Genomic DNA, 12,808 nt, shown 5'->3' with positions numbered 1-12,808 from the left:
ATTTAATAGGTAATGCATGAGTCTCGCATGCGACTTTTAAGCTACTCTCCCTTGATCAGTGCCGTCAGATTGGCGATTTTCCAGCCAAATGTGGCTTGTTTTGAAAGCATCTAGCAGGTAAATGTTGTCTTTGGTGGTTTGGTTATTTTTTGACTATTTTTATCGTGCATGTTTTTTTCTATTCCTTTTGATTATGAGGTCATCTCCAGTGCAGAACTTCAATCACCACGATACCCTGTATAGTATATCATGTCCTCCCCCCGTCTTTTTTTCTGGAGCTCTGCATCCAATAAAATTACAAATTACACAAACGCTCAGTTATTTTTTATTCCTCACCAATTTTATCAGTGCAATTTTTATTGTTTTACATGTATTTTTAAAGACTATCTGCAGACAGTTCTGGTCAATGTAATGCTACACTGTATTCTGAATATCTTTCTTTTCCCTGGACCTCCCGCATGTCATCAGATAAAAGAACAAACAGCGGTTCAGGTACTGCAAGTTGTTAGATAAAAACAAGCAAAGCAGATACATAAATAAATATTTTATAACATTACTTGCCAGTATTTTTTGTTTTTAAATAAATGTCTAGCACTTATTTATGCTTTTGTTATATATAATAAATCTTAAAAGCAAGGTTGTTTATTCCAAACCCTGGGTCACTGCACTAACTGATATATAAAGCAGTTTTAAACCCATGTTTATGGCCATTCATAGGATGCACTTTTGAAAAACATGTTTAATATAAAATGAAAATACATATATTTATTATATTTTTCAAATTGGGAGCACATGCACGTACTTCAGAGCATCCAACAAAAATGAGTTACTGCGCATTTCATATCGGTTTAATTTGTCATATTACATTCTAATACTTTAAATTCCATAAAAATGACGAAAAGCACAGTTTTATATATAGCAAAAAAATCAACATCAGCATCATTCGGTGTTGAATTCCAGTATGTATCACAATATATCGCAATATTGTCTTCAGTCTTGCACTATATAGCAATACAGATCCTCAGTCCCAATACCCACCCCTAGTAACTACTAGTGTTTCTTGGTACTCCTTACATTTCTTATCACAAGTCTTGTACAACAAGAGATTGGGTCATCTGCACATATAACAGCACAAGCTTATCTGTATATTTAGGGTTCTTTTGTAAAAACATTTTTTAGTTGTAATCAAATAACAAAATAACACATGGGACAGAGCATCTGTATACTGTAGTATGCATTGGCATTCCATGGCATTGAATGCATAAAAACATTTTCCTGGTTTAGTAACTTGCCTATTTCTGTGTGCTTCCCAGACCTCACTTCCCTGTACATCACCTGCTTGTTCACAAGAATGTAATTGTTTGCACATAGCCCCCCTGCTCTGTATAAGCAGCCTACTTTCCCCCGTTCACTAAAATGACTTGATACTTACAATTCGAAGCCTTTTAGCTGTGCCTAGGGCTCAGTTTTGAGTCTTTGATTTGTTGTGTCACAGTTTGTCATCTTTCCAGCTGACAGTTCAAGTTCCCAAAAGAGTTTGCAAAAAGAAGAGGTTTGCTCTTTTAACTACAAAAAAGGTTTTTAGTGACCCAATAGTGTTCTAATGATCAGCTTTATTCTTCTGTTTGTTACATTTCTTCTTCAGCGTTCTGTGAACTCCTCCTCTTGAAACCTGCTTGCCACTACTTTACATATTACATCTAAGGCAGCAGAAACTTATGCACGTAATTTATTTACTTTATTTTCAACATGGGCATGTACCGACTTATTAAAATAAGTACAGTAAATAATTTTAAAACCATGTGGGATACTACAGCTTCAAATAAGAAAAAGTTACTAAAATAATTTGCTTACATTTGGTAAACTTCAATTATTTGATGTATTTGGGTGCACTGTGGTAATACAGTAAGGTAATTTTAAACCAGTTTCCCTTACATTAATTAGCTTCAGTGCCCCGTTAACTACCCCCTTATCATTGTTTTATCAGTGTAGTTTCTAATGTTTTCTCGTGTCCATGTTGGTCCTCAAGTACAGAGTCCTCCATCTCTCCCTTTCAGAGGAAATGTTACATTCTGTGTTATCCACCAGTTTAAATAAACAAGGATGGCACAGAATGTAGAAGAGGATTTCTAACTTGAAGGCACTGTGCCTTTCAAAGAAAGACTAGGTACTGCAGTACTGCTTTTATAAAACTTCAGAGTTTAAAATGAAAGGGTGTTTGCACACACAAGTCCAAAAACCCAGTGGTCCAGATTCTCAGATCATTTTACTCCTAATTGTTCCTGGCACTGAAAAGAAAAAAAATTCAAACCGAATGACACAATTCCAACTCTACGACAAATAAGAAACAGAAGCCAAGTTCATTTCACTTCAGAAAAAAATCATACCAGTGGCAATCTAGCCCAGTGTCTGAGCCCAATCTTCATCACTGCTGTAACCTTACAATAATGTGATCGTTTTCTACTCTGTTGCAGGATGGTGAAAGGGAAGTTCGAGGAAGATGATGGCATTAATTTAAGTGACATGGAGAAGTTCCTGCCAGTCTTGCCGGTATGTTGATTGCTGCATTTCTACTACATATTGTGTCCTCATTTGCTTTCCTGACTATTAATATAACTCTTTACTCTAATGTTGTCCTCCTGTATATTTTTCCCTTTTGTACATATAAAATTTGCTCCACACTTGTTGCTGAATGTGAGCCTCGTCTTCCCTCCTGTGCATAAACTGTGATCGAAGGAAAGTAGCAAATGTGGTGCTGAACTTTCTGTCTTCTGGTCTTTCTTTCCTAATACAGTGAAGTCATGCTATTCAAGCCACTCAACATTTAGCTTAATAGGGGGGTGGCCTTACTACTGTAGGTAAATAAAATTAATTGTAATAAATTATTACCGTAGGATTATTTGCATTAAATTTGAAGATGAGTTGCATCATGTTGCATCCAGATTTTCAGATGTTATTTATAGTGCTATAGCTGTTAGGTTAGTTTACAATATTAGAGAGATAATTTAATTGGTGTTTAATATGTGTGGGCATGCAGAAACATTGGAAGTTATACTCTCCATTTACAATGTGTAAACTGATGGACTTTTTACTTGGTCATGACCGCCATCTAGTGGAAATAATAAGGATTTAACTTTCTGGAATTCTGTGTGGAATTGTGTTCACTTCTAGATCAGCATGAGGTATGTTTATTCATTTTTCTGTATCTACTGGTATCAGTGCGGTATTAATGATTATCATAGGGGGAAAAAAGTCAATAAATCTTGTAAGTCGCGCAACCTTTTTTGGCTTGTAATTGTAGATCTGTGTCTATGTATATAATAAATGTGCTTCTATTTACAATGTGTTTATTCGTGCTAAACTATATTATTTTAATAGTTTAACTGTTTAATTCCAACAAGGAGATACAATTTATTTAAAATTGCAACATTACTGAATTTTATTGTCTGCTTCAAGGTTTACCGATGACAAAACTTGAATATACTGTAGTCAATATACTTTACACAGCAATTAGATTTTAAAATCAATGTTTTCTGTGTCTTTTTGACTGATATTAACGTTAAACTGTTGTCTTATTAAATATTTTACCCTTAGTGTTTACCAGACTTGTTTATCCAGTAAAGTGAGTACTGTGCATGTTGGCTTGAGCACAGTAAACTCAAGGTTGCAAAGTTGTAGAGTGGCTTCTTGTGGACTAGTTTGGTACTGCATTTGAAAATGTGTATCAGGAAACCAAGCAGGTATTTTACGTAATGCTGAACGACGTGATTTATTTTACTCTTTCTCTTAGTATATATTATATATTAGTCTCGTATGTGTTTACAGGCTGACTACTGCTTTAACCCTTCCAGGTAAATTGAACTACCAGGGAAAAAAATGGTGCTCCCCACCTTGGTTTAGGGGGTTAATAGTTTAAATGTAAGCTGTGTATTAAATGTATAGAATTTTGCCTTAATGTTTTTAAAAAATATGCAGGGCTTATAGCTGTCAACCTTGGTGTTTACTGTAGTAAATGTGCAATGTAGGACAACTTATTTCATGTTCAATATTTTTTTAGTATACACATATATAGTCTTAAGCATGGCAGAAGGCTTCTTATTATCTGATCTGATTGGTTACAGATATTCCCAATATGTTCAGCAAACACACGGTTGACAAGATTCTGTTTCCTCTGGGTGATGGATCTTACCATGGCTAACTAGTAGCATAATAATAATAATAATAATAATAATAATAATAATAATAATAATAATAATAATAATAAATAATAATTTTGTTGGGTGTATTTCCTATGTATAAGCACCTTTTCATAAGGTACCATGTTATATCCTAAAATGAGTTTTAGATTAATGGACTGCTTTGAGCACAGCATGCAAGAAAATGACAAATCAGCACTCCCAGGCAGAAACATCATCTAAAACATGGTGCATGTCACCGGAAAGGCAAGTGCAATTCAGGGAGAAGAAAATGAAAACAAAGGGTTACATTTTACCTTCATAAACCTAGATCCAATGTATTATTATTATTTATTTCTTAGCAGACGCCCTTATCCAGGGCGACTTACAATTGTTACAAGATATCACCTTATACATTATTTCACATTATACAGATATCACATTATTTTTACATACAATTACCCATTTACACAGGTGGGTTTTTACTGGAGCAATCTAGGTAAAGTACCTTGCTCAAGGGTACAACAGCAGTGTCCCCCACTGGGGATTGAACCCACAACCCTCCGGTCAAGAGTCCGGAGCCCTAGCCACTACTCCACACTGCTGCCCCAGGTTACAGGAGTGGCTTTGCGTGATGACACCCATGTAGTAGAAGGCAAGTGGGGTTTAATATGTGACTTCACAAAGTGCCACCTCTCACTCGCACACTCACACACTCACTCACTCAGGTGTCCTATTTACGTCACACAGCTGCCTGAGGTTTGTGTGGTAGTTAAATTTAAAGCTAGAAGCTAAGCTCTCATTGTTAGTTTTAATTTTGGCTGGTGTGGAGGTGGAAGATTGGATCTGCTGTGAACGCTGTTAAAAGGAACAAAATAATTAGCTAAGAAAGCAAATCCTGCAGAAGGAAAGGGATAGCAAAGAGATGTACTGAATGTCATGTATCCCCTGCAAGGGATGGGTATCTCTGGCAACTTTAATATGCAGTAGAGGGGGCACCTGTGTGTACAGTATAGATGTCACACTTCAGAGATGTAACTAAAGTGTGACATACAATTGTGATTCAACTCAATTAGTCCATTCTTTAGTACAGTATTAGAATTTGGTAATAAGAATATAAAGTGATGTGCCATATGTTTAAGTACATTACATACATATATAAGGCCTTCCATCTAAAAAAAAAAAAAGTTTCTGCAGTACCAGGTACCTCATTACTTCAGGTGTTCTATTTAAAAATCACTTGAATGTCCCAACTGCAGTAAGGCCATGTGACTGACAGCAAAGGCAGAGGTTGCATTTGAAATAGTTTGCTATCTTGAATTAACATTTCTAAGCACAATAAATAGTGAATGTTAAAGCTAATATGAGGTAAGAGAATTGATTTCTACTCCTTTTAAGACCAATAGCTTTAATTCTTACAGTACAAATATTACCCCTGCTGACCCTGGCAAATACATTTAAGTCACGAATATAGGTTTGTTTCACTTGTTCTGTTTTATAAATAAGCAGAGTTTTTAGTTCCATCAGTTAAAGATATACTTTTTTTTATTCCCTTAGAATTAGATATCTTTGTTTGTTACTGACTCAATGGTGTGAGTCTTATTTTGGGGATTGTCCCAGAATGCTTTATTTAACATCAAAATCAGAATGGACTCAAAAGGGGCATTTTATGTGCATAATTACCAACATAGTGCTTAGTTCTCATTTATCTGGTCTAACAAAAGAGCTCTATACAAGTCTTTTCAATACGTAACCTGTGGTTACATCATTCTTCCACAATTCATTTGGTAACTTTTCTCCATAACAGCTTTGGTACCCTCTTGGTCCTTCTAATAAACATACTCACAATTCATGCATTTGGGCAGCAGTGTGGAGTAGTGGTTAGGGCTCTGGACTCTTGACCGGAGGGTTGTGGGTTCAATCCCCAGTGGGGGACTGTGGCAATGTGCCCCGTCCCTGTGTGCATTTGTATGTTGCGTGCGTGTGTTAATGTCGGTGTATAGTCATTGGTACACGGGATTGTGGCAATGTGCCCCGTCCCTGTGTGCATTTGTATGTTGCGTGTGTTAATGTTGGTGTATAGTCATTGGTACACGGGATATAAACGGGTCTGTGTTTCACATGTATTTAAAAAGTGTATATTTGTATTTAGGCACGGGATTGCACATCACGCACGTGCATTTAAAATATTATATGTGAACACGGGGTTTCACGTAATGAATTCACGTGCTGGGATTCAAGTGAATAATTAATTAGTAATTGAATCCCAGCACAAACAGTATAAATAGATGCACGTTTAGTCACTCGGGGGTTAGGTGTTCAGTGAGTGGAGAACGGGATTGGAGACGGAGGTAATAATAATAATAATAAGAAGAATAGTTAAGTTTTCACTCACCGTGTTTGTTTGTCTCCGTGCACCGTTTGTCTGTGTAGTCCGTTTTGTTTGTCTATTTATTTTGGCGTGTAGTGCCGTGTCCAGTGTTTTTGTCTGTTCCAACCTTTTATTTTCTGTTCTGTTTATTAAATGCTGAACGCGATCACGCGTTCAGCCTCACCAAAACCCCATCTCTCTGTCGTTTGTGTTCCTGTTTCTGGTCTGACGCCACCCACTCCGGCCGTCTTTGTGACAGGGATATAAACGGGTCTGTGTTTCACGTGCATTTAAAAAGTGTATATTTGTATTTAGGCACGGGATTGCACATCACGCACGTGCATTTAAAATATAATATGTGAACACTGGGTTTCACGTAATGAATTCACGTGCTGGGATTCAAGTGAGTAATTAATTAGTAATTGAATCCCAGCACAACAGTATATATAGATGCACGTTTCTGTCACTCAGGGTTCGGTGAGTGGAGAACGGGAGAGAGAGAAGGAGAAAGTAAAAGAAAGCAAAAGCGTAAAGATAAGTGTTTTCACTCACCGCGTTTGTTCGTCCCTGTTTGTTAGTGTCTGTCCGTTTTGTGTACCTGTTTATTTTGGCGTGTAGTGCCGTGTCCCGTGTTTTTGTCTGTTAAACCCTTTTATTTTCTGTGCTGTTTTATTAAATGCTGAGCGAAACCATTCGCTCAGCTCCACCAAACTCCAAGTCTCTGTCGTTTGTGTTCCTGTTTCTGGTCTGACGCCACCCACTCCGGCCGTCTTTGTGACACGTGGTGTCCTGCGTGGGATCTACAGCGCCTCCAGGACTCAGGCCAGAGCAGGAACAGCATTCTTTAAAAAAAAAAAAAAAAAAAAAGGAAAAATGGCAGAAGACGCGATCAAAATGCGGGACTGGATGCTGGAAAATGCTGGGCTGGAGGCCCAGTCTATCCCAGTAGTCGTCCAGTTCCTGGAGTTTATGGATAGGGAACGATGGGAGGCTTATGCGAGGGAACAGACCGTAAGCACCTGGGAGGAAGGTGTGGGGTTGGTCCTCAGCTACCTGGAGGCAGTTATAAGTGGAACAGCAGCCCAGGTAGCAGGTCCACCAGCAGAGGAAGCTTCCACAGCCCTAGGACCCAAGCTGCCAGCAGAGGGTGAATACCTGCTGGTCCCACCTCCACCAGCAGAGGGTGAATGCCTGCTGGTTCCACCTCCACCGCAGTGGGAGGACTGCTTGCCCCTCCCACCTCCACCAGCAGAGGGTGAATACCTGCTGGTTCCACCTTCACCGCAGTGGGAGGACTGCTGGCCCCTCCCACCTCCACCAGCAGAGGGTGAATACCTGCTGGTTCCACCACCGCCAGGAGCAGAGGAGCTGGTGCTGCCTCTGCCTCCACCACCGCCAGGAGCAGAGGAGCTGGAGCTGCCTCTGCCTCCACCACCGCCAGGAGCAGAGGGGCTGGAGCTACCTCTGCCTCCACCACCACCAGGAGCAGAGGAGCTGGAGCTGCCTCTGCCTCCGCCACCGCCCGGAGCAGAGGAGCAGGAGCTGCCTCTGCTGCCTGTACCTCCGCAGGGAGTACGGTGGCCGGAGCCCCAGAAAGGGGAGCTGCCGGCCACGAAGAAGGGGGAGGAGGTCTGGAGACCACCAACCCCAGCAGCAGTTTCGCTGCCGGAGATCGTGGGGGAGGTCAGGAGACCTGCTCCCACTGCAGCAGTTTCGCTGCCGGAGATCGTGGGGGAGGTCAGGAGACCTGCTCCCACTGCAGCAGTTTCGCTGCCGGCAGTACTGTGGTCGGAGCCCCACCAAAGGGAGCTACCGGCTACAAAGAAGGGGGACGAGGTCTGGAGACCACTTTCCCCAGCAGCAGTTTCGCTGCAGGAGTTCTTGTGGCCGGAGCCCCACAGGAGGGAGCTGCCGGCTACGAAGAAGGGGGAGGTCGGGGGACCACCTGCCCCCGCAGCTTTTTCGCTGCAGGACGGGACCAACAGGCTGTCAGCCGTGCCACTACCGGCAGGGGTGCTGACAGCATGGCCAGCCATGGGCCCACTGAAGCCTCCCTTCCCAGCCCGAGACTTTGTCCTGGACTGCTGGATTTTTAAGGGGGGAGGTGGCCGTTGAGGCCATGTGTGCTGCGCACAAGGGGGGGTATATGTGGCAATGTGCCCCGTCCCTGTGTGCATTTGTATGTTGCGTGCGTGTGTTAATGTCGGTGTATAGTCATTGGTACACGGGATATAAACGGGTCTGTGTTTCACGTGCATTTAAAAAGTGTATATTTGTATTTAGGCACGGGATTGCACATCACGCACGTGCATTTAAAATATAATATGTGAACACTGGGTTTCACGTAATGAATTCACGTGCTGGGATTCAAGTGAGTAATTAATTAGTAATTGAATCCCAGCACAACAGTATATATAGATGCACGTTTCTGTCACTCAGGGTTAGGTGTTCGGTGAGTGGAGAACGGGAGAGAGAGAAGGAGAAAGTAAAAGAAAGCAAAAGCGTAAAGATAAGTGTTTTCACTCACCGCGTTTGTTCGTCCCTGTTTGTTAGTGTCTGTCCGTTTTGTGTACCTGTTTATTTTGGCGTGTGGTGCCGTGTCCCGTGTTTTTGTCTGTTAAACCCTTTTATTTTCTGTGCTGTTTTATTAAATGCTGAGCGAAACCATTCGCTCAGCTCCACCAAACTCCAAGTCTCTGTCGTTTGTGTTCCTGTTTCTGGTCTGACGCCACCCACTCCGGCCGTCTTTGTGACAGGGACACTGCTGTTGTACCCTTGAGCAAGGTACTTTACCTAGATTGCTCCAGTAAAAACCCAACTGTATAAATGGGTAATTGTATGTGAAATAATGTATAATGTGATATAATAATGTATAATGTGATATCTTGTAACAATTGTAAGTCGCCCTGGATAAGGGCGTCTGCTAAGAAATAAATAAATAATAATAATAATAATAATAATAATAATAATGCATTTGACACACACTGCTAATAAGATATATTACTTAGAGATTATAAGACACAGGAAGAGTGTAGGACACCAACAACCTCCACATACCTAAATAAGCATAACAGGATGATCCAGCAGTGTGGAGTAGTGGTTAGGGCTCTGGACTCTTGACTGGAGGGTCGTGGGTTCAATCCCAGGTGGGGGACAAGGTACTTTACCTAGATTGCTCCAGTAAAAACCCAACTGTATAAATGGGTAATTGTATGTAAAAATAATGTGATATCTTGTAACAGTTGTAAGTTGCCCTGGGTAAGGGTGTCTGCTAAGAAATAATATATATATATATATACCCAATCATTTTCAGCACTATGCTGCGTCCTGCCTCAGACTGCTAAATGAAGCCCTTGCAGCCTCCTGTCTTTAAAGTCGCTGGTATTCCAGATGTGCAGTCATGTGCCTTGGGAAAGACACCTTATTTGAAGCTTTTCCTTGCTGTGCTGATAATAGAAACAGAAACAGTAAATACATTGGCAGGAAGCTATTTGGGAAAGCAAACTTTCTGGATACAAACTAAAGGTGTTCCAGCCAAGCAATCTCCTCTTTTAAACTGAAAAAACCATTGCAAGCTGTTCAGCAGACTGCGAAACTGTGCTGTTTTTACTGGGGCGCCTTTCCTTATTATTCAGTCGTGTAATGAATTACACAAATCTGTACACCACAACACTAGAAACACATTTCTCCAGCTTATAAACTTTACAGACTGTTTCATCTGTAATCTGTTTTTCTTCGTTTCCAAGAATGGGAGTGCAAGAAGATGTAAAAGGCTGACTGAAGATGTTTTCAGTAGAACTAAAAACTGTAAAATTAGACAAACATTTCAACAAAAAGTCTGTATCATTGTTTTACACATTGCTATATAACTAAGATTTGTTTTAGTTCATGTGATTAAAAGCTTCTTTTCAATGCTTCAGTACGCAGCACAATATAGATTTGTATGCATTGTACACAGTAAGAATGTGTTTCTGGAAATAGCAAACATAGCAGCTTTTAAGGAGCAGTAACATATTTGTCGTCTTAACTGTAACCACATTACTGAGTTCATTTCTTTCACTAGATACATGCTGTGATGGATGTCATTTCTTTTGGTATATACTAGGGTTCTAAATTATCAACACTGGGTTTTCTTAGACTTTTTAAACCTGAAACAATTGTTCAAAGCGCTTTCATTTCAAAGCTTTATTTAGTCAGACCTGTCAGGTTTTGTGGATAAACAGTAGAGATTTATATTTACAAGACTTCCAGGAAGTACACCAGACATTAAAAAGGTGAGATTTCAATCTAGTCAGAAATAAAATACTGGCAATGTTGGTAACCCACTGCCAGACTGCAGTAGAGCTGCCAGACGTGGTTTAACAAAGGGGTGATGTTTTTTTTCAAATCTCACCATATAAACTGTAAACATGACAATTTAACTGTGGATTTCAAGCGAATATGATTTTTATAATGATAAAATACTGCCAGTTTGTTCAGTTACGAGGTTGTCAATCTTCATACGTCCTGGAGTGGTGGAGACACTTTGATATTGTGAGTCTTCTTTCAGTCAGATTCCCCTGACAGGTGCGTCACAGTTGAAGGTGGAATTTTATACCAGTACCTCGTTTTAACTCAGTTGATTAAAATATAAATATGTTGGTGTTAAGTAAAACTGAAGTGCACTGTGACTTTCTTTTCTTAATAGCTGTTATGAGAAATATAGGATAGCTAAATTGAGGTGCTAGACATCTGAGTATAGTTGACAATAGAATATGAAGAGGTTCATCTCTGGCTAGAGTGCAATGAATTATGCACATGTTTGACAAGAGAAGCCAGGTCAGAATTGAGATGCATTGTCGGTAAAGGTTTCGGGGAAGCTCACATAGGGTCATGCTGTGCTATCATGAGAACTAAATTGTCAAACACAAAATTAAAAAAATAAATGTGGGCCTACAGTTGAAGGCCTAGCAAGCCGGTTCACGTATACACAGTGTAGACGCAGGGCTGTGGCCAGACTAGGTTTAAGTGGTGCAACACCTCCCATGTGGGTGAAAGTTTGCTTGCAGGGTTCCAGGTCCAGCGCCTACGTGCAACGACGCATGGACTCCTGAATGGAGCCTAACCCTGTGACTCCTGGCCCAACAGAAACGTGACAGTGCGTCTGAAGCAGGCTGTAAACATTCAGAGCCCACTGACTCTTAGCCAGGAGGAAGCGTTCCCCTTGCCAGAGAACAATATAGGGGTCAACATGCCGCGCCTCCTTCCTACGCCCTCTTCCTTCCATTGTCACGGCAACGTGTGACTAGCAAGGAACACAGGCCCCAGGAATGGCTCATTGTCTGCTCAAACACACATACACACAAAACCTGAAAATACAAGAACTGAACTTCTATTCTCAACTTTTGACATGCTGGTACTCTGCCAAGGCGGGTTACAAGACGATTAAATGTGCTGTTCTCAGAGGGTAAATATTTTTGTAAATGTTCAACGCTATGCGGCGCCTTCGTTTACTGGTGAGTGTGCAGACATCTTGGAATCAAGCAGTATCAATAAAGCACCGGAGAAGCGGTACACCCACATTCCAGAGCCAAGTCGAGTGAGGAGACGTGAGGGGAGGAGGAAGAGGAGGAGGAGGAGGGGCCCGCTGGTTTCAATGTGTACATTCCCTGGTCCTAACTTTTAAGATGTACTTATATGTCCATCTCACTGTAGTGGAAAAAAGTAGTTTTGGCTCACAATTACCGACAATAGATTCAACAAAATCATCTACCATAGACTTAAGCTTGTAGTACCTCAAATAGCAGAACGCCAATACATTGTTCTCCTTCAGGTACCCGTTTCCTGGGGCTTTGTGTGTGGGATCTTTACTGGAATGAGTTTAGCATCATTTGAGCCTAGGGCATCACTCGGTGAAGAAGACAGGAAATCGCTTACTAAAGGTTCATGGCAGCTTTGCAACTACTGTTGGCTTTGCCATCCCCATGAAAGGGCATCCCAGTGAATACTTTTATCTCAGCAGAGGGCAGTCTCCTTGCAAGCTATACTGTACACCAGCTACCTCCTCTAAAACCTACTTGCTCTTCATGGATACCGACTGTCATGTCATCTTTTCCTACTGGTTTTCCTCGTTCCTGCAAACCCATTTTTTTTCGTTTTTTTTGTTTATATAACTCTTTTCCCCATTCTGGCCTCTTGTCTCCAGTGAGTTAAGATCCTATGATTGTTCAGATAATTAAAGGGACAATTTTAGTATTTGTTTACCAATTTTAAATTGATTTCT

At 40.7% G+C, this 12,808-nt stretch overlaps 1 protein-coding gene across 4 annotated transcripts in view; it reads left to right on the top strand.

The window, feature by feature from the left end:
* LOC117421308 (CBP80/20-dependent translation initiation factor-like) overlaps positions 1 to 12,808 on the top strand; it is a 148,024-nt gene that overhangs the window by 36,717 nt on the left and 98,499 nt on the right. For all 4 annotated transcript variants that reach the window (XM_059023769.1, XM_059023779.1, XM_059023767.1 and 1 more), the window contains one exon: positions 2,475 to 2,550. In XM_059023769.1, coding sequence (XP_058879752.1) covers positions 2,475 to 2,550 — 76 coding nt within the window. The remainder of the gene's footprint in view (positions 1 to 2,474; positions 2,551 to 12,808) is intronic.

The sequence above is a fragment of the Acipenser ruthenus genome, chromosome 1 (genome assembly GCF_902713425.1).
Source record: "Acipenser ruthenus chromosome 1, fAciRut3.2 maternal haplotype, whole genome shotgun sequence".
Taxonomy (NCBI): domain Eukaryota; kingdom Metazoa; phylum Chordata; class Actinopteri; order Acipenseriformes; family Acipenseridae; genus Acipenser; species Acipenser ruthenus.
The sequence above is the reverse complement of the archived record's forward strand: the minus strand, read 5'-3'. Positions and strand labels throughout refer to the sequence as shown.